Source organism: Propithecus coquereli, unplaced genomic scaffold (genome assembly GCF_000956105.1).
Source record: "Propithecus coquereli isolate 6110/MARCELLA unplaced genomic scaffold, Pcoq_1.0 Scaffold451, whole genome shotgun sequence".
NCBI classification, from domain to species: Eukaryota; Metazoa; Chordata; class Mammalia; order Primates; family Indriidae; genus Propithecus; species Propithecus coquereli.
Genome location: NW_012150297.1, coordinates 1804939 through 1830163, shown reverse-complemented (window position 1 = coordinate 1830163; position 25225 = coordinate 1804939). Strand labels below are relative to the sequence as shown.

The 25225-nt window shown below is 44.0% G+C and overlaps 2 protein-coding genes across 2 annotated transcripts in view; both read left to right on the top strand.

Annotated features, from left to right (window-relative positions):
• The window catches only part of SOX7 (SRY (sex determining region Y)-box 7), a 74729-nt gene that overhangs the window by 32841 nt on the left and 16663 nt on the right, over positions 1–25225 (top strand). The gene's annotated exons all lie outside the window — the stretch shown is intronic.
• PINX1 (PIN2/TERF1 interacting, telomerase inhibitor 1) lies at positions 14351–15266 on the top strand. Its single transcript, XM_012654936.1, has one exon. The coding sequence runs from the start codon at positions 14651–14653 to the stop codon at positions 15086–15088; it is 438 nt and encodes a 145-aa protein (XP_012510390.1). The 5' UTR covers positions 14351–14650; the 3' UTR covers positions 15089–15266.

Below are 25225 nucleotides of genomic sequence, written 5' to 3'. Positions count from 1 at the left end.
CATTCCAACTGTACTCCCACCCACTGTCTCTCCCATTATTGAAGCAACTCCTAGATGTATCATTTTATCTGTAAGTATTTATTATAATCTCTAAAAGATAAGGACTCCTAAACACACATAATCACAGTGCCATTACCATGCCTAAATAAATCAAGCACCGTTCTTCAATATCATCAAATCCAGTCAGTGTTTAAATTTCCCCAGTTGTCTCGTGAGTTTTTAGTTTCTGTGTGTGTTTGAATCAGGACCCCAACAAGGTCTGTATATTGCAGTTAATCAGCAGTGTCTTTTAGATTCTTTTAACGTGTAGGTTTCCATTTCTTCTTTCTTTTTTCTTTGCAATTGTAGAAGACACTTCGAGTTCCTTGTCTCATAGAATTTTCCATTTTCTGGATTTTATTGATTTCCTCTTCTCAGCGTCCTTCGATACACTCACTTTTTAAAGAAGCCCTACACTGGCTCACTGTATAACATGAATTATCATCACCGCCGGATCCACTTGTATCCTTACTTTCCCTCGCATGGCTCTTTGCCAGGTACATGGATCCTGCTGTCATGTCACTTACGAAGTACTCTGAAAGATGACAGTTAACGTAAGCTCCTCCGAAGAATTAATGTCAAGTAGAAGATACAAGTATAATGTGTCAGATGTAGACATTTCTGCTGTAACACATGTATGTGTTCATAAAAAATAAGTTCCACATTAAAAGTAACAGCTTATGGGGAAAATTGGGTAAGAGTCAAGCTGTTAAAATCTATACTTTTTTGTAACCGGAACACGCATGTTGCCTACCCCCGTGCTGTGCGCGCACGCGCGTACACACACACACACACACACACACACACACACACACACGATGATTGTTGCCTCATGAGATAATTTACTCAGACCAAGGAGAGGGCTAAGATAGTAGACAGGACACGCTGGCTTGTGGGTGCTGCGATGCTAGAGATAGAAGTGGGGCACGATCTGCCATGAGCTGAGCGCTCTTGGGGAGGCGGTGCTGGGTGCAAGGTTGGTTCCCTGGGACTTGGCACGCAGGAAGCTTTCAGGACTGCTGGCTGGGGCGGAGGCAGAAGAAGCAGGGTTGGGCAGGGAGAGGAGCTGGCCCGCCGGGAGTCCTAGGTCCTCCGCTGACTCACAGGGAGCTCTTCAGAACTGCCCCAGGTCTTTGACGGGGGCTGCCTTTGCACCCCTGCATTGACTAGTCACAGGGTCCAGCCCTCCTCTGTCCCCAGCAGTGGGAGCTTGACCTCAGGCCAGCTGGCTGCTCCCGGAGAGGCCCACCAGCCGACAGTGGCCAGCTCTGGGAGCGAAAACCCTTCAGGGGCATCATTTATTCTTAATTTTCTTCAAATGGGCTGGCGAGTCCTGCCTATGCAGCAGCCAGGCTCAGAGATTTGGGCGCTTTTTTCCCTTCTTTCTTTCTCAGGGTTATAATTCTGTTCGTACTGTCCTGGCCCTCCTTGCCTAGGAAAAATCGTGTGTGCACAGTACAGCTCCCACCTTTTACTGACACCCTTCCCCTCTTCACCGAGATGGCTGGGCTACTTGGTGTTGTGGAAACAGATGTCATCTAAGAGCTAATCATGTGAGAGAACAGTAAGGAATAACATCACGTCCTCTTCACTTTTTCGTTGGCTCAGAAAGTATTGATGCTGTTCACAGACTTAGCCTTGACATTCAATTATAGGCTTAATTGTCACAAGAAATTTACCTAAAACTTAAGGCTCTTCCCATGGTGGCACATGATAAATTGTACTTAACTTATTCATCCTATTCTATCAGACTGTCACAGACTTAAATGGTTAGTTACTACAAAAAAACAAAACAAAACAAACAAAAACCACAGAGAAACTGATACGATAATAGGTTTCTCTGGCCATCACAAAATTCACCTCCCTAAATTACTTGTAGTGACTCTTTAAATATATTGACAAGGAAGCAAACAAATTGTTAAGGATAATTCCGTAAGAGGACAAGTCATTTTGGAAGGCATCTATGCTCACACTATACCACCAGCGCACAAGGCATTTTGGGTCAGTGACAATATGGATAAGGGATGGGGATTATGAACCAAAGGCACCAGCGGTGCCACCTACAACCCGGACACCTTCACTGATGAAAGGGACCACGTCATTTTGTTCCTCACCTTGGCCTAGTTCTGCCATGTTAGCCATACAAAATCCCTTAATGTGGTAGTGATATACCCAGCGCAGAATCTTTTCAGGTAGCTAATCCTACCATCTTTAATTTTATCTTCATGGTAACAAACCTACACACTTGTCTAGCTAAATAGGAAAGAATTATTCTCGGTACATCATATGTTCCTTTAGAATACATATTACTCCTTCCTTACGTGGGGACAGGGTGTTGTACACACATTTATGAAGATGTGCATATACAAGCGACATATATTCACATATTAGGTACTTAAACATGGATCTTTCAACGCTAATTAGTTCAGTGTTGTGAAAATTATTTGTATTCAAGATTTTTTTTTTTTAAATCTGGGTTTGGGGTTTAAGAACCTTTGTTCTAAAGGAAAAAACAGCTTCACCCCAGCTTATTGTTCAAACTGTCCCAATGGGATTGCTATTATAAGAACTAATTGTAATTAGTACAACAAATGTTTGTATATAAGTGAGAGTTACCGTATTGCTTGAAGCTACCTGAAAGCATTTTTATAGTAATTTAAACATTTCTCTCTGCCTTAGGAGTTCTTTGTAATTCAAAGTATTTGTAATTAAGTCATTTGGATAATTTATTACCAAAACACTATTGAATGGAGTCTTAAGAGTCTTGTCAGTAAAGTATTAAACTAAGATTCTGACCTATTAATTTGCTAGGCCAGTCCTTCCAAGAATAATGCAAGAAGCAGCTTAAACGTAGCCCTAAATTAGTAGGATTTCACTAATAGCTCTAAGTATAGTTTAGACTATCTCTTGATGTTTATCTGTCATTAAATTATAATCCTATATAATTCCATTGGAACTAATTTATAACAACTGAAAATTTCTGTTTGAAACTCAAATCTTCAACTAGCCTAAAACTTTATGGGAGCTTTCCAAATAATGTTTTTCTCTGTAAGATTTAAATTATAATTTCTTTATGTTGATTAGGAATCAGAGTGGTGGTAGGTTTTTCTATTTGTTGAGATTTTGTTAATCCATATCTGAAGCTAACTGAGCCTCTAAGAAGTTCACTCAGGATTTGTATTTCTTCGTACAGCAGCCAGTCTCTGCCAAAGAGCACAAGGCTAAAATGGTTTGGTCATCATTGATGTGTCATCTGTTGTTCTTTGACAAATTTATCTTTTCTGCATCAAAAAAAGTTGTTTTAACTAAAGTAGTAGCAGTCATGACATCCAGCCTCCGGCCACTGACTTCAGTCCAGAGCGCCTTTTGTAATTCTCATTCTGACTCCTACAATCACACAGAGTTTCTAAGTTTTACCTGACTGGTTTTGAAGCATCTTGAAAGCTTGAACTCTAAACAACTTTTTAAGAAGTCTTTAAACTTATTTTATGTCTTGATTTCAGTAAACCAGATTTTGAGGGGTTTCCTTTTGTACAAACAGAAAAGCTGACCTGCGGAAGCTGCTTTACTAAGTCAATCTGAACATTTCATGTCAGTATCCTTTCTGGGGTGAAGGTATCTTCTGTAGGAAATTGTGGAGTAGACTCTGGCAGTCAGTAAAGTTAGTTTTCTTTTATTTCTGTGTAGCACTGAAACTTATTTTAGACTTATTTTAGATCTTTATAAGGGTCTAGAACTGTTAGGCTGATACCTTGGGGGCACTTTCTTAAAATTAATGAATAAAATCAGCTATGAGTTGAAGTTATAAGAGAGCCATCAACAGAGCCTACTTTCTAGTCATTTGTGTTTTAAAACCATAGGATCAGGCTTAGGCTGATTTAGTGTCTTTACACAAAGCTATAGTCTCAGTAGTCCCCTCCCGTCAGATAAACTCTCACTGTTTTGTAGTTCTTCTTAGTAATACGACTTTAATTGTTTTCTTCCTATCCAGTTCCCTCTCCCTTTCCAATTCCTCTTCTACTTGGGTGTTTTTCCTTATCTATCATCCAATAGCATTGTTGCATGACAAATGATTAAATGAACAAGACATAATCCATATTCCCAGTCTAGTCGGGAAGTCCAAGACATACACAGTCACCTGGCGCAAAGGCCTCCAGCACTGCGCCAAAGGATTGGGCACGTGTGTCAATATTTTATAGTTTTCAGTATATATATAGGTTTTATACCTCCTTTGTTAAGTTTATCCTTTTTTTTGCAGTATCGTAAATGGGATTGTTTTCTTGATTTCTTTTTTGGCTAGACCCTTATTTGTGTGGAATTTACCCGTGGTTTAGTGTACTAAAATCAATCAGTGTGATGTGTCACATTAACAGACTGAACAGTAAAGCCACATAATCATCTCAGCTGACACAGAAAAAGCATTCAACAAGGTTCATCATTGTTTTCTTGATAAAAACTCTCAACAGTTTAGGGATAGAAGGAAAGTTCCATTTATGAAAAACCCACAGCTAGCATCATAATCAATGGAGAAAGACTGGAAATGTTTCCTCTAAGATCTGGTACAAGCAAGGATGTCCACTCTCAACTCTTCTGTTCAGCATCAGACTGGAAGTCCTAGCAAGAGCAGTCAGACAGGAAAAAGAAAAGGTCTTCAAATGGGAAAGGAAGAAGTGTTATAAAATTATTTCTGTTTGCAAATGGCATGTAGAAAACCCCAAAGACTCTGCCCAAAAACTTTAGGGCTAATAGATGAATTCAGTAGAGTTGCAGGGTACCAAATCAGCATACAGAAGTCTGTGGTACTTTTGACACGACCCTACGTGGTATTTGATATTTAACCATGAGTCCCTCCCAGTTTTCCCATGCAGTGTGAAAAGTGCCGCGTTAGAAAGTAAGGGCGCCTCTGGATTGAACTTCGCGGCGACACGTGCTAACCTGTACCGCAGGGACACGTTCGGCAAGGTTCAGATTATGAGAGGACTCTACAGGACAGATGGTTTGGTTTCACCAAGGACTGTTAGAGAAAACAAAAGAGAGATGGGATGGGAACCAGTAGCTTAAAAGAGACGAGAGATGTATTAACTAATCATATAAATATATGGATGTTATCTGAAATTGACTCAAGTAAATTGTAATAAATTATAAGTCAATAAAGGCACTGTGAACACAGACTAGATATTTAGTGATGTTAAGGAATTTTTTCCTCTTTTTATGTGGTAATATAATTATGGATTTTTCTTAGAGCTGTCATCTTTTAGACATACATACTGAAATACTTACAGGGGAAAGTATCCAATGTCTGATTTGCTTTGGATTAAGAGGGGGATAATGGTTATATGCTGATAATTGTTGAAACTGACTAATGGGTGCATTTGGTTCATAATGCTATTTTCCTACTTCTCTATATGTTTGAAATTTTCCGTAATAAAAACGTTTTTAAAAGAAGACTGCCAAATTTATATTACAGGTTGATTATTCCTAATCTGAAAGTCTGAATCTGAAACACTTCTGGTCCCAAGCTTTTCAGATAAGGGATACTCAACTGTACTTTCACCTGAGTTCGTTAGAAATAACCGCATCCACGACTAATTTTAAGTTTCCTTGCTTAGTCTGGATTCTTTTCCAGCAGTTATATTGCCCCCTCCCAATCTCTCCCCCCAAATGCCAAGATTTACAGGTGTGAGTTGTTGCAAAACAAAGCAGCTCATTGGTGACATGCTTCTGAATTTGGAGAAGTGTCCTATAGCCTCACTTGTGTTTTGGCACTGTGGGGGTGCTGTTGTCCTGGCCCCCAGAAAATGCTGCTGCTTGAGGGAGGCTCGGGTGCCTGTAGAAGGCAAGAAGCCATGCCCTCTGCAGCCTGTGCGCTCATCTGCCTTGTGCTACGTGCCCAGAAGCTGGTAGCCCCAGGCAGTTAGGGGCAGGGCTCCAAGCAAGGAAAGTGGTGCTTCATTCCGACCAGAGGGGAAGTTCTTATAAAAACCTCTCTCCCAGTTGCTGCAGTTTAGCAAAGATGCAAAATCTGTGTGTTTTAAAAAAAGAAAAGGCAATTGACGGGGGGGGGGGGGTTGGCTGGCAGCAAATGATTTTAAGATACATGAAGAACCTCTTCTCTACACCCCTGCCCACCTCACTCCCTCCAACCCCGAGCCACTCACACACCCAGCCCCCCTTAAGCGAGTTTAGTTCATTGCCAGCCGTGTCTGCTCTGGAAAGTAGCAGGAAAAGCTGATAAGGTGCTGAGGACAGAACCTCTGGTCTTATCTCGCCCTAGCACACGGTGCCGAGAGTGCATCCTTTTCCTGTTCTAGGACAGGAGACATAAACTGGCCATCTCCTGGCAGCAGGGACTTCAAACAGGGTTTGGGGCCTGCCTCTACTTTCTAGAGGAGCCAGAAAGGAGAAAGTGGGTCATGGCTTTTTTGAAAGTTGTTTTAGTACCAGTAAAAATTTATGTTGTCTTGTAGGTCAGCAAACATACCATCGTTATAAGACACTCATAAAAAAAAAGAAGAAAAAAAGCGGTGAGGGGAAGGCCTGCCAGACACCAGGGCTGCAAGTCGCTGGGCCGTTTTCTTTAGTTAAAGTCTCACCAGCACTTAGGTTTGGCCTGAAGGGATTAAATTTGGCTTTTTATTTGTTGACAGATGAAGCAAATGGTTTTAAGAGCTTTTGTGATAATAAGAAAGTGACACACAGATTGCCTAGTGTGGGAGGAGGAGAGTGAAATACTGGCTTGTTTTTCCTTCTATCCTTCTCTGCTGCTGGGAAAGCAGAAATGCCATTCTTCCTCAGGTTTTCATCCTGACGTCATGAAAGCAGGACGAAGAGGAACCTACCTTTGGGTTGCAGCGTGGGGAAGGGCTGGCAGAGAAGGTGAAACTTTGCTTCTCGAGCTGGAGTCTGAGGAGAGCATGGTGGGGACACTGTTGACTCGAGTCCCCCATGGTCTCTTCCTGGCCCCACCGGGAAGGGCCAGAAGAGTGGCCAGCCTTGAGGTACAACCTTGAGTTCATCATCAGCTGCCGTGAGCCTCACAGAGGACCCAGTTTACAGCTTGAGGCTTTACAGGATTGGGGAGCCCAGGCTTGCTCCTTAGCTACCATTTTGGAAGAAACGGGTTGGCTGGACAATTCTGTGACAGCCAATTGTTAGAATCCCAAAAGTGAACGACAACTTTAAGAAATGTGCATTTATATCATATTAAAGATCCAATTGTATTCTCAAAAGTCCGTTAATCTCCTGTTGCTGAGTGCTCTGAAATTACCTAGGCTACAATGAATGTTAGGATTGTAATGGACCTTAAAAAATACATCCTTTATTTTCCAAACTGGGTTCCACAGAGCTCCGGGAACCCCAGGGGCCTTTACGAGAGGGCTGGGGGTGGGGGCTAGGACATGGGCTGTGGCTTGCCCCAACCCCACTCAGCCAGAGCCCCCGTAATGTGTTGTACACGTGGGCCATAGTCTTTAAGATTTTGTTTGAAGAAAAGCACGTGGTACTAAAACTGTTTGAAGAAAGTTACTGAGTAGCCCTACTTCCTGTCTCACAGATGATTTCACTTGAGGCCCAGAAAGGCCAGTGACTTACCCAGGATCACACATCGTCAGCTGCAGATCAGATCTCTGACACTCAGGTCAATGCCACCTCTACGGTGAATTCAGCGTCTGTTTTCTTTCATTCGGTAGCTAATATTTTATAGCACGCCATTCAAAGTATGGTCCATAGACCAGCCCGGGACAAGATAAGGACAGAAATTAAGAGTAAACTTTTAGAAACTTTTATAGTAGTTGGATAGTAATTTTTATAAATTAGGACTTGAGTTTTATATGAATTTTTAATATTTCATTTTTTTTGTTTTATTTTACAAAAATCTTGCCCCATAATGGATTGAAGATTTGAAAAGGCAAAAAACAAAACAAACCAAAAAAACTAATCCTTTACTCCTGATAGTTTGAGAAGCACTGTGATATAGGGCCTTGACTTTCCAGAGGTTGGGTCAGTTAGGCATTGCAAGCTTGCCTTTTTGCAAAAAAGAGGCAGGTCTTGCTTTAAGGAACTTTCTTGAATTCTGAGCAGGTAGGGAGACAATGTTTCTTGTTCATTTTTATTTAAACTTTTAATATCTTTTTTTTCTGGCTTATAAAATAAAATTATTATAGCTTATGTAAAACCAAGAGCAGAGGTCATTATAGGATTATATACTTAATAGCAGTAATAATATTTATTTTTTATGCTCCTTGGAATTGTAATTTCAATTTAATTGGTTAGAGTTTTTCTTGGATAGAATCATTTTGTAATAGTTGCTATTTAGTTTCTCTCTGTCCTAAAAATGAATTGTCCCAGTGTATTATCTTTTTTTAATTGTATTGAGAACACTTAACATGAGATCTATCCAGTATATTATTTTATATCATTTACTTTTTTTAGATGACTCACTGAGTTGAGAATTTAATTTGGTTCACTAACTTCATTATCTTTTAAACATAGAATGATTTTGCCCTACCAAATTTGCTCCTAAAAATAATTTTAAATTTTAAATAAATTTAAAATATTCTTATTTGCTACAATGATTTCTGGTATATTAAAATGTGAAAACAGTAGCCTTATGTAGTGTGTAAGAATTACAAGGAGACATATTTTTTGTTAATCAACTGTATTATTAGCCTAAATTAATTTACCTTTCTCTTAAAAATACTATCAACTGATTATTCCAGTTAAGTATTCGTATTCTATTCCTAGTTTCAAAATAAAGATTTTTTTTTTTTTGCTAAAAAAATTTTAAGTTCTCTAAAATCGTCAAAAACTGCTATGCTTTCTATAACAAGGAGCCTAACTTTGAGTTGTCAGGACTCTAAATCAATTTTCAGATCTTCTGTGGAGTGAAGATGGAAGAGACAGAACACTCTGGAAGCCTCTGCTTCTGTGAGATTCGAGTCGTAGCCTCCGACTGTTTATAACAGCTGTTTGTCCTGCCTCTCGAGAGTGGGGAGGGAACCAGTTGACCTAGAATACAGAAATGCAGTCAATTTGGATTATTTTTAGACTTCGCTCAAAGATTCTGGCCGCTGTGTCACATTGATCTTCTCTGGCTTTGGAGGAGCCTCGTTTATCTCCAGTGGTCACTGTGTTGTGACATGTTGTCACATGAATCACTGCAGCTTCCCAAGCCTGAGGACCTTGCAGGGAGGCAGGAAGCCTGCTCCTTTCTCTTGCACCCTTTGCGCAAAGCGGGATGACTCTTGTCTGTGATTCCATGTCGGATACTTGAGATGTTGTTGTCATAGAGAGCCGTCCTTTTAAGATATGTTTATGTCAGTTTTTCCTAATGAGTGGTAATTTGAGTAGCTGACTAGGCATATGGAAAAAAAAAGAGGAAAAGAAATAAAATGAGCAGCTTTGTTAGATTGGCCTTCATAGGAGGAATTTGGCATTACTTGTTATTTCTCTGCTGAAATCCAATGAAGAGTGAGGTATCTCGTCTCTCCAGGTTCCTGTGTCTTTTCTGTCCAGATGTCCAGTTCCTTTGTCTGAGTTTGCAAATTCCAGGCAAAGTTCTGGTGCCTAATTATTAGAAAGGTATCTCTACGTACTTACAGGGTTGTAAAGAGTTCTCTTTGATGTCAGATCACTTCATAACCAGACCTTTTCCTTGTCTACTATCCTTTGCTGCTTGAAAACGAGCAGCAGTTAGCAGCCTCTCTCCTGTTCACTGGCGTAACGCAGGCAGACAAGCATCTGTCACTGGCGGGAGACTGAGCTCGAGGACTCCACCAAAGCCCAAGCCCCGCCGATTCCACCTGTGTCTGTATATGTGTGCATGTGTAGAAAGGGGTGTGTGTGTGTGTGTGTGTGTGTGTGTGTGTGTACACTTGAAAAGCATCTGTCATTTCCAAAAGTCAGCAGTACAGTACAGTAGTCACAAAAACATACTTTATAACAAATTTATTCATTCAGCAAATACTTAGCACCTGTTATATGTACTTGTATAATGAGAAAGAAAGCAAATGTCCATAATTTTTTTACTTATAAAATTCAGAACTTTATTTATGGACACTGATATTTGAAATTTATATAATTTTCATGTCATAAAATATTTTTTTTTCCCCTCCCAACCATTTAGAAATATAAAAACCATTCTTAGCTTGCAGGTTGTATGAAGATAGGGCCATGGCCATAGTTTGCCAATCCTTGTTCTAGAGAGAACCCTCTGGAAGCCCTGCCGAGTGGGCTTGTGATACACGCAGTGGGTTCCTGTACCTGTTTGCACCTTTGCTCACACCATGCAATTTCTATATGTGTTTTCCGATTGCATTGCTGCACAGTTCTCATTCTGTTCTTTTATCTTTGCTTTTTAACACCACTTCAAATCGAAATGTCTCTCCAATCTGTGGGGTTTTATATTTTGACTCCTGTGATATTTGCTAATGCTGAAAGTGATCATGTCTCCCAGGCAAATTCCCTAAGGCTGGTTGTTACGGAGACTTTGTGTGTTTAGCCTAACTCCAAATGTGAGTGATGGATGTCTTGAAAAAAGTATAAGATTTCATACTTGAATAAACTTTTCGTGAGTGCAGAAATAGCTCTTTGTCAGTAAAACACTGGATGGAAACCGCAAAGGAAGTGCAGACAGCCCCGGCAGTGCCATGGAAAGAAGAGAGAACATGCTGCCATGGTGGCGTGCGTCATGCTTCCGACGGGCGGTTCTGAATCGCTGCGTAGCTCGGCTGTTGGTGGCAAACACACTGGCTGACTCCCTAGAACCAGAAGCTTTCCCGGGTTGTGTTTTCAGCTCAAGATACAATATAGGCGGCCCCTTACCGACTTGTACCGGAGGCTGCTGGTGGATCTTCCATCCAGCTGCTCGTCTTCTCTGGATGAGCTGTTGCCTTTGCATCCGATACGCTCTAGAACTCTCTTCTCTCCAGCCTTTTCTCATGATGGCAAGAGCAGCACAGCCCATTCCAGCACTGCTTGTGTTCAGCTCATCCCACAGAAGGAGCATGACAGTTCCCACACCACACAGGACCTTGCTTTTTTCCAATCGACTCATTCCCTAGAAGGTGGCTGTGGTAACGTGTGGCATAATAGACCAGAAGGAGAAGCGGTTGCATCTTTTGCCTGAGCTCCTGTGCGTCGCTGAGGGCCACAGGCAGTCGTTGGCTGGTAACAGCAGACGGCACTCAGAGGTACCTCGTGGTAAGAGGCGGTTTGTATCATGAGGCAAGGTGGTACCTGAGGAGAAGGAATGGTTTCATCTGAATGGAAACGTGTGTACTCAAAGTGCTGATTCTCTTGGCGTCCCACCCTTCCCGGCCCCTTCTCGACACCTGCCCGACATGCAGACAAGTCCATGCTGACGAACACAAAGCATTTAGGTTCCATGAGGGCGGGGGAGCTCTTCCCAGCCTCGGTCCACTTGGGTTTGGTGTCTGTGCCTTTGCTGAGCACTCGCCGTCCTGTGTTCCTCATTGGAGAGGTCATGTACCTCGCTGAGTTCCCCATGCAGACGGCTTTGTTTTCTGCCCCGAGATGCTAACAGCATTCCGAGAGTAACCAAGAGAATCCTCTCTGCGCATTTTACTGCTGAACCATCTCAGTGCCTGGGTTTGAATAACACAAGAGCAAAGCCCTCTGTGAGCCCAGAAGAGCGTGCACAGATAGCTCACTGAGCTACAAAGCCTCCACATAGAGGTTCCTAAAAGAAACAACAAACTCATAATTCTGTAGACACTTGAGAAAACTGGGTATTCGTAGGTTGGGGTGTCTTTCAGGGACCTGAGAAGATTGTGGTGTGTTAGAATTGCTACCTCGCGGTCTCTCTCTCTCTGCAAGAGCATCTTTCCTTTGCATCCGTTCTTTGTGTTTCCCTCAGTGGTAATTCACAATTGTCAGACATGGGCTTAGGCATTAAGATCCTCCAGCTCCAGCTCCAGTCACAGGGCACGTACTCGTGAACCATGGGAACCACCTGTGCTGGCGAGAAGGAGTCAAAGCGCGCTGGTGGTGGAGCGCAGCGGAAGGGCGCAGTGGGAGTTGTCCGATACCTGCCTAGCAGGGATTCGCACCTGGGTGGAAGGCTGGACTTGGGTTTTACTTCCTGCTTTAAAACCGGCATGCTTTGTCAAGTGAATTTACATGCTAATTTGACAGGCTATATAAAACTCTGAAGGTTGGCTTCAGGCTATTTTTTATTTATATGAATTGTGAACTAGATAATGTAGTTTTTTCCTCTTTAAAAAGTCTTATCTCTTTCTGTTGACATTTTTTCTGTATCAGTCAACTTACTTAGTCCCTGGGTTGTGTGATCAGCTGATGCGTATTTTAGCAAGGGGATGGCTTGAAGAGAGACAAAGGGGGACAGGGAGTCTGTGTAGCGCGGGCGAAAGAGAATGCCGTGACTATCAGTGAGACTGCTGTTGCGCAAATGGGCCACTGTCACGGCGCTGTGTGCCGGTGGCTGCGGGTGTGTGCCCTTACACGGAGGCGGAGCGTCCTTGTCCGTCAAACTGAGGTTGGCTCGCACCAGGAGAGCCTCGAGAAGATTTCTCACCGTGCTGTGTAAAATGTCAACTCTTTTCCAGTATTTAAAGAACAAAAAGACAAAGCGGCCTGGTTTTTGTCTCCTGGGGCAGCTATTTTTTATTTTTCTGAAACTTACCTGATGGGATTCCAGCAAAAATTTGAATGCTAATAGACAAAATTTAAACTTCTTCCCCAAACTTAGTTTCCACACATTCTGCATTTTATATTTTGAAATTCTAAAGTTCCAAATCACATGATTTTGTTTTTTCAGACCAAAAGCTGAAAAAATAAGGCTAGTATTGATTTGATAAGTAGTGATGTTGATAAAGGTACCCTTTGGCGAAAGTTCTCCGGGGCGATTGCCACTCAGGGCTCAGTTATCTGTTAATACAGTATTGATTCTGCTGGAATTTCCAATGGGATATTCCTTTTGATTCTAGTGAGCTGGGTTTGGAGGGCTACTGTGTTAAGCAAATACAGGGTCTATTTATATGCGTTGGTTTGTAATTAAGTTGGCTGCACAAGCAGAGCTTTGCCAGCCCAGTTCAGGATAGTGTTTAGAATCCTGATTTGGAAATTGCTTTATTCAGAAACCCTTTTCCCACTCTCCCACCATGAAAGGGTAGAGCAACCAGCCTCTTCCGGTAAGAATAAGTGAATTATGGAAACCTAAGTTTAGCATTATTGTTTAATGACTTGATTATTTTAAAAGTCTCTTTGGGGCAAAGTTATTCCAGACATTGACTTTATTTAAGGCATATCTCTTACATTCTTCAACTTCAAGGTGCTTCCTTTTTTACACGATTTTATTGCCTCACTGTCAGCCAGCCACACCCATTTGGTGACACTAGCATTTCATTATTTATCCCAACCTCTTAGAGATTTTCTCCTGCTTTTCAGGCTTTGCAGCGAAACGTATTTATTTAAATTAAAATGTAAACCTCACTTAATCCCAGCTATTATGTATGAGTAATTCCTCAAATTTATTAATAACAATAGGACTAACACAGTCATTTAAAAAAAGAAAAAAAAAAAGACCAACACAGTTATGCATATCTGGTTTGTGTCGGAGTAGAGTCGGGGGCATCTCCCTCGTCCCCTTCCCCAGCTGAGGGAAGGAGGCTGAAGCACGTGCGGTTTCAGCTCTGGCACATTCTCTTTGGGAGCAGCTGCGAGAGTGGCCCTGCTCTGTGTGGGGGGCAGAAAGAAGGTGTCTCTGACAGGCCAGGGTCCAGGTTGGAGCTCAGCTCCTGTCCTCGTGGGAAGGCTTAACCTATATATGTGGCATCTGAGTTTCTAGGTCAACATACAAAGACTTGGGCAGTCCATAACAGAGCTGAAATCGGTGTCTAACAAACTCATAAAGCTCCAGAACTTCAGTGTCCCTGTTTTTTATGGGAGACTCTGGAAACTTAATCACTGTAACATTGTTTCTAGGGAGATGTTTATTCAGAAATTCATGTAGGCAACTTGCCAGCTAACTTTTTTTTTCTTTTTCTTGAGACAGTCTCTTTCTTACACCCCCGCTGGAGTGCAGTGGCGTGACCATAGCTCACTGCAACCTCCAACTCCTGGGCTCCAGTGATCCTCCTGCCTCAGCTTCCAGAGTAGCTGTGACTACAGGCACTCGACACCATGCCCAACTAATTTTTTTCTACTTTTGTTACAGACAGGGTCTCACTTGCTCAGGCTGGTCTCAAACTCCTGACCTCAAGCAATCCTCCCACCTCGGCCTCCCAGAGTGCTAGGATTACAGGCGGGAGCCACCGCGCCCGGCCCTGACGTCTTAAGTTATCTTCTGTCTGTTCAGCCTGCCACCCACACAGTACTTAGCTGGGTGCTCAGGCCTCCCAGAAGGGGGAAGGAGAGAACGAGAACCCAGTTCCCAGCCTCGTCTCCTAGCTGCTGTGGGTGGCCCCAAGTGGAGTCCTCCTGGGTGCTGCGAGGGGTGAGCTGTTGATGCTTAACTGCCTTTTAACTCTTTCTCCCATTTTAGGAGGATTCCGGCCCGTCCACTCCGGATGAGAACGAAACCTCCGCAACGACAACCAGCGCCTTCACCATCCAGGAGTATTTTGCCAGGCGCATGGCGGAGCTAAAGAGCAAGCCCCGGGTCACGGCTCCAGGGCTGGACGTTTCAGATACCCAAGTGGAACTGAAAAGGAGAAAGAAAAGAAACAAAGAGAAAACAGGTAAAAATGTAGAGAGTTACCCCCAACCCAAGGCCAAGCTGCCCGAAGAGGAGAAGGGCGAGGCAGAAGGAAGCCGCGAGCGCCCGGCCAAGAAGAAGAGAGCCGCAGCGGACCAGCAGCCCCGACGCCCCCGGCGGGACGAGAGTTCTGACGCTTCTGCCGAGGCTGCCGAGGATCACGTGCAGCCACCTGGTGACCAGGATGCGATCCCAACGCCCAGACAAAGGAGAGAAAAGAAAAAGCTGCAAAAGCCAGTAGAGGGGGCGGTGGACGTTGTGCCAGCTGAAACACCAGTGAAGAAGAAGAAGAGAAAGAAGAAAGGTTCCAAATGAGCTGTCTCCAGCCAGGGCCTCCGACCATCCGCTGTTGGGTGCTGCCGGCAGGCGCCTTTGGCCTCAAGTCAGAGGTAACCCCAGAGAGTCTGGGCATCTTTCAACATGCCGTGGGTTGCCGAGTCTCGCCCTCGCGCCGCATTTCCCCAATGTATATTCCCAGGAGAACTTTTTAATCTTCTAAATCATGGCTCTCGTAAACAAATAAATTTTTTTATAAACTCGGAGGCCTTCACCACGAGTGTTTATTCATGTCTTACGAATACACCAGTCGTGTAAATGTGCACGCATGTGAGTCAGTGTCTCCGTCCGTGTTTGCTTTTGATTCCCTCCAGTAACGACGAATGGGGCTTCCTTCTGAAGGACTTCGTCCAATTAAAGGATTAAGAGGCAATAGCTTGGATTCAGATAGCTCCTTTTGTTGTATAGCCAACCATACATTTTTGCCAAGTTGGAATTATATGATTACATTCCCAAGTCAGAGAAGTTTTGGGTCATGTTGTGTTGGGTTTTGGTCTTGATGGGCAAACTTTTTTAATGCCCTCTCGTCCACTACGCCACGGCAGCCGAGTGTTCTCAGGCCTCCTCCCCACGACTGCAGAGCTTCAGATGTGGACTGACTCTGGGGACAGTGTCAGCTTTCGGCTCTCGTAGGAGACTTCTCGTGGTTCCTGTGCTGGATGTAGGTGGTCGGATGTGTTTTCTTCTGGGGGTCTTGGAAGACAGTTCCCAGAGTGAGCTCTGACTTACTGCTCTTGATCAGAAGGTTTAGAAAACTGAGAGGCTGAGATCACAAAGCGAACGTCAGTCTCAGATTGGGGCTGCCTTATGAAAGGTCTTAAAAGCATAGATATTATATAAATAGTAAAAGACACCTTTCAGCCCTGCCCAAACCAAATGGTGTCGCCTCCTGGTGTTTTTTGTGCCACCTTCTCCTGCCACACCCTGTCCTGTCGCCCTGTGTGCTGGCTACACGCTCCTGGGGCTCACGCAGATACCTGCAGACGCTTCCCACCCTCCCTGGGACACAGAATGAAAAGAAAGCGCACACTAAAGGTTGGAGGTCCAGCCCTGTGGTTTTCTCAGCCTGTGTCCTCTCCTCTGGTGCCTTTTTTCTCATGTCTTTCTTCTTTTCTTCTTCATCCTTGTCTGCTTTTATTTCCCCCTTCCCACTCTCCTCTTTCTTCTAGCTCTCAGTTTTCCTGTACCCCCTTTCCAGCCCCTGTGCCCCGTCCTGCCAGTCTCGAGGCTGCTTGGCCCTGCTCCTGGCAGCCCCGTCAGAGCAGCCGTGGGGTGTGGCAGGGAGGCACAGGCGGCGTGTTGTTCTCCACTTGATTTATAGATTGCTACTGGTAACAGGAACTAAAACTCGCCCACACTCCAGTGACCTTTTGCCCTTGATTTTAACTCTTGAGGTCACACATTAGATAGGAAGCACAGTCCCCAGATTCTTGGAGTGGAGAAAGCGCACGGAGAATGTTTGCTTTTAGTCTCTAAGGATACCGAACAGTGCTCATTGTTTAAAAAGACAACACATGGACACACACAGCCCACAGAGAAGATTCTTACAAATTCAGAGCCTGAGGACTCATCTGAGTTTTATCATGTGCCCCAAAGTTTAGAATCCCAGGATAATAAAGCCCCAAAGATTTTTAAAGTCACTTTTCCCCACAAAGGGCACATGCCCAAGTTATCTCTGCTTGTCCTGTCTTGTATGTGAAACAGATCCAGCCGGGAGTGGGGATGTACGCAAACCTAAAGAGAGCTAACTTGTAAAAATGTATATGGAAATGGGTTTTTTCCTATTGTTTTATAAACTTTAACTGCCTTTACTAATAAAAAATGAGAGCCCGGAGAACATGCTGGATTGTGTGTAGGAGTATTTAGGAGGCAGGTGAGTTGCATTTAGGTCAGCCGTGGGGGCGAGCGGCCGGGTAGGAGGAGCAGAGGAGGGAGGTGCAGCGGGGAGCTGCAGTCCTTGGAGTTAGGAATTCCCAGGCAGCCGCGCCATGAGGTTGTTTACATGCAGCTTTTACAGAGAAGGTAGAATGTGGTGATGGTGGTTTTCATGGGCTGGAGAAAGGACTCCTGAATGGTTCCAATTGAGCGGGCAGCCTGAGAATCAGGCATGTGTTCAGCAAAGGTGAGCAGGGTGACCATTTGCCCAGAAGGAGATGGAGCCTTGTATTTTCTCTAGAAATCCTCAGCTTTCGTTTCTCCTGGGTGTCTCTTTCAGGCCACTTAATTTTCTAATCTCAGTGAAAGTTAGAACAATGAAACAAATGCTCTGAGAATTGCATTTTTGTAGTCTTGATACTTTAAAAATTATTGGCATGTGAACCCTGTTTGCCTTGAGTTATTTCACCAGGTAAAAACACATTAATTTTGTGGTCTTCAGTGCTTTCCTTGGTATCCTTCAATTTTAAGAGGAAAAGTTTGTTCCCAGGAAAATAAGTGTGCACTGAAGAGGTTTCCCCATGCTTTCTTAAGCAACCTTCTTTCTTTTTCTGGTAATTCTAATGAATAATTATTATGATGTGAGGTCTTAGGTGCCTGGTTTTATTCCAAGCACTTTAAATAAATCAACTCACTGAATTCTCAGACAACGCAGTGAGGTAACCATTATCATCGTCCCCTCTTAGAAGAGTCTCTTTCCATTTTCATAACTAGATTTATGATTCCCTGAGAGACCCAGCGATGCTCGAGTCCCCTCTCTACTCCAGGCACAAACTGGCACTCCTTTTCTTCTGTCCTAGCTCCCGCCAAGTCCCACTTCACCTGGTAGGCAAGCTTCCCTGCTGCTGACATTCTTCACATGTCATCATTACTTTTAAGTGGGAATGCATGTGAAAGCAGCTGGCAGAGAGTTTCACAATACCAAAACCAGGAAAGGACACAACCAAAAAAACTGCAGACCAATATCCCTTATGAATATAGATGCAAAAATTCTCAGCAAAATCCTAGCATACCGAATTCAGGTGCTTATCAAAAAAATAATCCATCACGACCAAGTGGGCTTCATCCCAGAGATGCAGGGATGGTTCACCATACTCAAATCTATAAATGTAATTCACATAAATAGAAGCAAAAACAAAGACCATATGATCCTCTCAATAGACGCAGAAAAGGCATTTGACAAAATTCAACACCCTTTTGTGATAAGAACGCTTAACAAAATAAGCATAGACGGAACTGACCCAAAAACGATACAAGCCATATATGACAAACTCACAGCCAACATCATATTAAATGGGGAAAAATTGAAAGCATTCCCAATTAGAACTGGAATCAGAAAAGGTTGCCCTCTATCACCACTTCTATTCAACATAGTGCTGGAAGTCCTAGCCAGAGCAATCAGACGAGAAGGAAATCAAAGGCAGCCAAATAGGGGACAGAAGAGGTCAAACTATCTCTCTTTGCTGATGCTATGATCTTATATCTAGAAAATCCCAAAGATTCTGCCATGAGACTACTGGAATTGATAAACAAATTCAGCAAAGTCTCAGGTTACAAAATCAATGTACAGCAATCAGTAGCATTCCTGTACGCCAACAACAAACTGACAAGCAAATCAAAGACTCAATACCTTTCACAATAGCAACAAAGAAAATAAAATAGCTAGGAATATATTTAAATAAGGAGGTGAAAAACCTCTACAGGGAGAATTATGAAACACTGAGGATGGAAATAGCAGAGGACATAAACAGGTGGAAAACCATACCATGCTCATGGGTTGGCAGAATCAACGTTAAAATATCTATACTACCCAAAGTAATCTTCAGATTCAATGCAATCCCTATTAAAATACCAACATCATTTTTCACAGATCTAGAAAAAATAATTCTATGCTTCATATGGAAGCAGAGAAGACCCTGTATAGCAAAAACAATCTTAAGCAAAAAGAACAAATTAGGAGGCATCAATTTACCAAACTTCAAACTATGTACTACAAAGCTATAGTAACTAAAACAGCATGGTACTGGCACAAGAACACAGACATAGACCAATGGAACAGAACTGAGAACCCAGATATAAAACCATCCTTATATAGCCATATAATCTTTGAATTTGAGATAGTAGTATTTGTATGAGCTGTAGAAAATACTTCCAGATACACTGCACATTAGAAATTCTCAATGGATTTTCGTTTCCAACTTGGTCAAGAGATTGGTGGGAAATTGAGTAAGCCAGCTCCCTAAAACCTGTTTGCGAGTCTGTGAGAAACGACAGAATTTCTTCAATTTGCAGAAAATATCGATGCTGTGGAAAGAATAAACCCAAATGAGCATTTGTTTCCTAGCACAGGCTGTCCTTCCGCCTCTCTCCTCCTCCACCTGTTCACTGACTGGCAGGCGCATGCCGAGACCTGTTTTTAAAATACGAAACAGCATCAGAGAAATGTTTCAGTACAATCTCTCCAAGTGATCTCAGCCCTTGGATCAGCAAGCGGCAGCTGTCTTTGGATTTCACTAAGAACCTCACCGCCACCCTATTTATCTCTCGGGTTCTACAGCCACTGCAATTTGGAGCCTGTTGTGCTGGCGGGTGGGGTGGGGAGGTCAGATTGGGTGCTCCGGTGTGATTTTATAGTGCTCAATAATTAATGAGCAAATTAGTACTATGTCCTAATAAAGAGGATGACTAAACTCCTTGCATAAAAGTATACAATCTGTTTAGGAAATAGTGAATATACTCAAATGACATGCACATTTATGGAACAAGGAAGAGAGTGGAAAATCCAGAAAAAGACAGGTAAGGAAGGGCAAGTGGGAACAGCATTGCTCCTGTGTTCCAGAGTGGTGTAGATCAGCAGTCCCCAACCTTTTTGGCACCAGGGACCATTTTCGTGGAAGACAATTTTTCCACAGACGGGAATGGTTTCGGGATGGTTCAAGTGTATTACATTTATTGTGCACTTTTCTATTGTCACATTGTAATATATAATGAAATAATTATGCAACTCACCATAGGTTGGGACCCCTGGAGTAGATGGTTGGGTAGGTGGTTATGTAGCCTGCGAGAGGAGCCGTTTCCTCCCACCTGCACTGAAGTTCTGTGCGAGCATCAGCAATTAGCTTTTAAGGAAAGCTGCAGTGAATTCTTTAGCTGAGGGAAGAATTTTGTAATTAGTTGTATCTGGAATTTTCTGTGTGTATATTCTATTCTATATTGGGTTTCCTTAGAGAAAAGTATGTGGATGCTGAAAGCAGTTATTCTAGAAGAACTTATCGAACACCAGTTTTGGGCTAAAGGCCAATTCAAGATGGAGTAACTGACTCATTACGAGTCTCTGCACATCCTGGTTCTACCGATTGTGTCACTGAGAATGGGCCACCATATGCTAGGATCACCACCCGCCAGCCCGTTTCTTCCCCTTAGTGTTCCTGTGAACGTTAATCAAATCAGGCGGTGAGCTGTGAGAAATTCTTCATTCACTCGTTATCTGACTTGAACCTGAGGAGCGACTTTCCACTAGAATCTTCCTATTAACATTTCTAATTCTGTGATAAATAAGCAAAATTATATTCTGCACACTTCTCCACATCGAGTGCATCAGAACGTGTTTTGCCCAAGCGGGAAGGCTCTGACCTGAAAATACCAGTCTGAAGACAGAGCCCAGCTCCCCTTCCGCCCCTCCTGTCGATAGCGGATCTGCTGAGGGGATGTGGCCTCCAGGGGGCCGAATGCACCCACCAACCAGGGACCCCCTTGAGCCTGGACGGGACCCAAACAGAGGTATTAACAAACTGTTAAAGAAATGGAAAACCCCAACTCTAGCCTTCAGACCTTGGAGAAACAAGGTTGTGAGCAGGCCAGGGTGACCTAAGCACCTTGACAGATGGGAGCATCCTTGTCTTGCCCACTTGGCAGGTATGTGGCTCCCCAGGTGTGTGACTTCATTCCAGACCATCAGTCTTCCTGCTCCAGCTGTCCTGGCTCCGTACCACATACCAGTCCTGCGTCTCCTTTCCTCCATACTCCTGGTCTTCCTCCTCCTGCCGACAACTGGTGTGAGAAGGAAACAGGAAGCCCGTGAATGTTTTTGAGCCCTGTGTTCTGTCCTCACCTTCATTCTCTCTATACGTTCTCTGCCTACGTACGTGTGGCTGACATTGCTGCTTTCTGGACCATTCCCAGATCAGCATCTCCCTCCTCCACTAAGCTCAAGCTTTCCTTCTGCATCTCCAGCGGCCATCATGAGGGACCCCCAAATTCAGTGGGTCTGAAAGGAGCTCTTGTTCACCCTTTCCAGGCCGCCTCCTGCGCCCCGTTCCTGTTATGGGTTCCCCGTGCTCTCGTTCACTCTGGCTCCCACATCGAGAGTCGCTACCAACAATTCAGCCCAGTCAAGTGTCTGCTACAGGCGTCCCCTGGGTAGGGCCTTGCCCTCGGGAGCTCACGACCCGGCACTGCCGCCCTCTGAGCCCTGCCTGCTCAGTGCCGCCCCACGCTCCAAGGCCGGCCCTGCTTCCATTCTCCCGCCTGCTGCCCATCACCCCCGACACTGCTTCCTGGGAGCCCTGCCCCCGGCTTGCCCTCTCCCCCTAGTCCGTCACCGTGGCTCCTGCTGGCTTCATGGCCTGCCCCAGATGCCAACAACAGCTTCTCCAGCCTGTCCTGACTCGGCCCCTAGAAGCAATCTCTCCCTTTTCTGAGTTTTCACAGTGGTCTCTGCATTCATGAAAGTCCACCTGTATTCGTTTTTGGATATATCACTTTCCCCATTGAACTCTAGGGCCTCAGAAAGCGATGTTAATCTTTGTATCCCTGTAGCACCCGCACGATGCCTTGCACACAGTAGGCACAGGACTCAAAGGAATAAAAATGAGCGGACCGCACCTCTGCTAGAGCTGTGCTCTGAAGGCCCGAGGTGTGTCCCAGGACAAGGGTGTCTTACCAGGGATGCACCGCCGTGGCCACAGCCCCTCTGGGCTTCCCCTCAATCCCAACACTGTATCCAGAATACATGAGGCCTCTCAACCAGCTTGTGTAAGAGCTTGATGACGAATTCCTCCACACTTCTCCCCTACGGCCTTCCTTGTCGCTGTCCCCTGGCCACTGGGATTTCAGATAACCCCTTTGCAGGGCCTTATTTCGAGTCTCCCTTGTCCAAGGGGTGGCTGTCGGATCAAGTGAGCAAGGGACCTAGCAGGATACCTGACAGCCGCACTCTGCATTTTCCTGTCTCCCTCCACCCACGAGAGGAGGAAATGGAGAGGAAGTGCTCCAGAGGGTTTCTGAGGTGGTGAAACTACTCTATGACGCAACAGTGCGGGTGCGTTTCACTACGCATTCATCTAAACGCCAAGCGCACGGCGCGAGAGTGAACTTAACGCAACTGTGGACTCCGTGACGATGACATGTCAATGTGGGTTCTTCGACTGACAGCGCCACTCTGGGGAGACGGTGGGCGGGGGAGGCTATGCATGTACGGGGGTAGGGGGGACGTGGGAGTTCTTTGTACCTTTTCATTTTACTGTGGACCTAAAACGACTTTAAGAAAATAAAGTCTTTTCAGTCTTTGTTAAAAACGTAAGCACACCTTACCGCAGTTGAGGGACCGAGACAGTCAGGAGGGCGGCTGCTGTCCTCTCTCAGATGCGGGGGCAGGTGCCAGCAGTCCCAGTGCTCTGCAGAGCCTTCAGCAGGACTCCGGAGCCACCTGCTCCTGCCACTGTCACTCAGGACTGACCGGCTCCCAGGTGAGACACAGGAGGGTGTGGTCAGGTCATCCTGGAGGCAGCAGAGTCCCAGGAAGGTGCGTGGCTCCAACTGGAGGTGGTGACCCGTGCGCAGGCCCTGGGGCACGGGGTGGGGCGGGGTTGCATTGACTCAGACTTCTCAGGTGACAGGCTTCAGGATCCTGCCCTTGCCCAGACTCCTAGGCAGCCCCACATGGGGCAAGTTGTTGCAATTCAGCCTGGAGGGATTACAAAATCCTGCTGTGATGGGGCAAGGCCCTGCCAAGGAGATGAACAAATGGGCTAACTGAACTGGAAGAGGGAGAACGAGTGATTCTGGGCTCATAAGCCAGTGAGCCTTCCAAATCAGAGGATCCCTAAGACAAGACATCCTGCTCCCTGCAGCCCTGTGAGAGCCATGTTCTCACGTTCCTCATTTTGCTAAGTACCGTGACCAAGGTGGCCAGTTCATAAAGTGGCAGGGGGAATGTCTACCACACCAGGACCTCCCCAAGCTCTAACCCCTTTTTGATCCTGCTGAGGTTCAAGTTATGGATACTATGTTTGATTTTTGTTTTTAATAATTTATTCCGTTCTACGTGTGATTTAGTCCATTTTTGGATGTAAGGTGCCTTCATACCAACTACAATTTAATTCCCAAGTAAGAGGAGAGTTACACAAAATGCTGTGGGAAAAGTACCATCGGATGTGTTCATTTAATCTTTCAGTCCATAAACCTTAAGTGGTTAAGGCTCTGTGCTAGGGCTGGGAATATAGACACGGCAGTGACATTGCCCCAGCCCTCAAGAGCTCACCATTGAGTTAACTGTGTCACAAAGAAGATGTAAAGCTGTCTCTGTTCACAAGTGACATTATATGTAGAAAACACTGAAGATTGCACAAATAAGAAAACTTATGCAACTAATAAACAAATTCAGCAAAGTCGCAGGATACAAAATGAGCATGCAAAAATCAGTTGCATTTCTATTCACCAACAATGAACAATTCACAGAGGAAATTAAGAAAATAATTCCATTTACATCCAGATGTGTGTAACGCTGTATTAGACACCCCCCCACACACACACACACGCAGCTGAACTGCCAGATAGATGACCTCCGCAGCATGACTGACTCAGGCACAACCAGCAGGAAAACCACCAGCTAAGCCCAGCCCAACTACTAACCCACAGCAATCCTGAGGGAGGAAAAATCCATTTAACAATAACATCAAAAGAGTAAGATACTTAGGAATGAATTTAACCAAGGAGATGAAAGACGTGTGCAATTAAAACTACAAAATGTTGCTGAAAAAAATTATGACACAAATAAATGGAAAGACATCCCATATTCGTGGATTGGAAGGCAATATTGTTAAGATATCAATACCACCCAAAGCTGTCTACAGATTCAATGCATTTCCTATCAAAATCCCAATGTCAGTTTTTTACAGAAATAGAAAAATCCATGCTAAAATTTGTATAGAATCTCAATGATCCTTGAGTGGCCAAAACAACCTTGAAAAAGGAAAACAAAATTGGAGGTCTCACACTACAAAGCTATGGTAATCAAAATGTGCAGCACTGGCTTAAAGAGAGACATATATAGTCCAATGGAGTAAAATAGAGAGTCCATAAGCAAATCCTTACATACATAGCCAAATGATTTTCAACAAGGCTGCCAAGACTGTTCCATAGGGAAAGAACAGTCTTTTCAACAAATGGTCTTGGGAAAACTGGTGCTATTGTTTGAATGTGTCCCCCAAAAGTTTATGTGTTGGGAACCTAATGGCCAATGTAACAGTATTAAGAGGTGGGGCCTTTAAGAAGTGATTGGGTTGGGAGGGTGGAGTCCTCATGAATAGATTATTGCTATCGCATGAGTGAATTAGTTCTCATGAGAGTGGGTTGTTATAAAAGCGACCTCAGCTTGCCTTTGTGATCTCTGCCTCATGTACTTGCTTTTGCCTTCTGCCTTTCTGCCATGGGATGACCCTCACCAAATTCCAGTGCCATGCTCTTGGACTTCCCAGCCTCCAGAACTGTAAGAAATAAATTTCTTTAAAATTACCCAGTTTATGGTATTCTGTTATAGCAATGGAAAATGACCTGGCACAACTGGATATCCACATGCAAAAAAATAAAATTATACCCTTACCTTACCCCGAATACAAAAATTAACTCAACATGAATGAGGTAAAACCACAAAACTCTTGGAAGAAAACATAGGGGAGAATTTATGACATTTGATTTGGCAATGATTTCTTGGACAAGAAAACAAAAACACAGGCAACAAAAGAGAAAGTAGATAAGTTGGATTTGTCAAAATTAAGGACTTTTTTTGTGTCAAAGGGCATTATTAACAGAGTGAAAAGACAACTCATGGAATGGGGACAAATATTTGTGAATCATTTATCCAATAAGGGATTGATATCTATAATATATAAAGAACGTCTA

What these genes read in the sequence shown, in the direction of transcription:
- PINX1 (XM_012654936.1), top strand. Translation starts at nt 14,651, where the DNA reads ATGGCGGAGCTAAAGAGCAAGCCCCGGGTCACGGCTCCAGGGCTGGAC.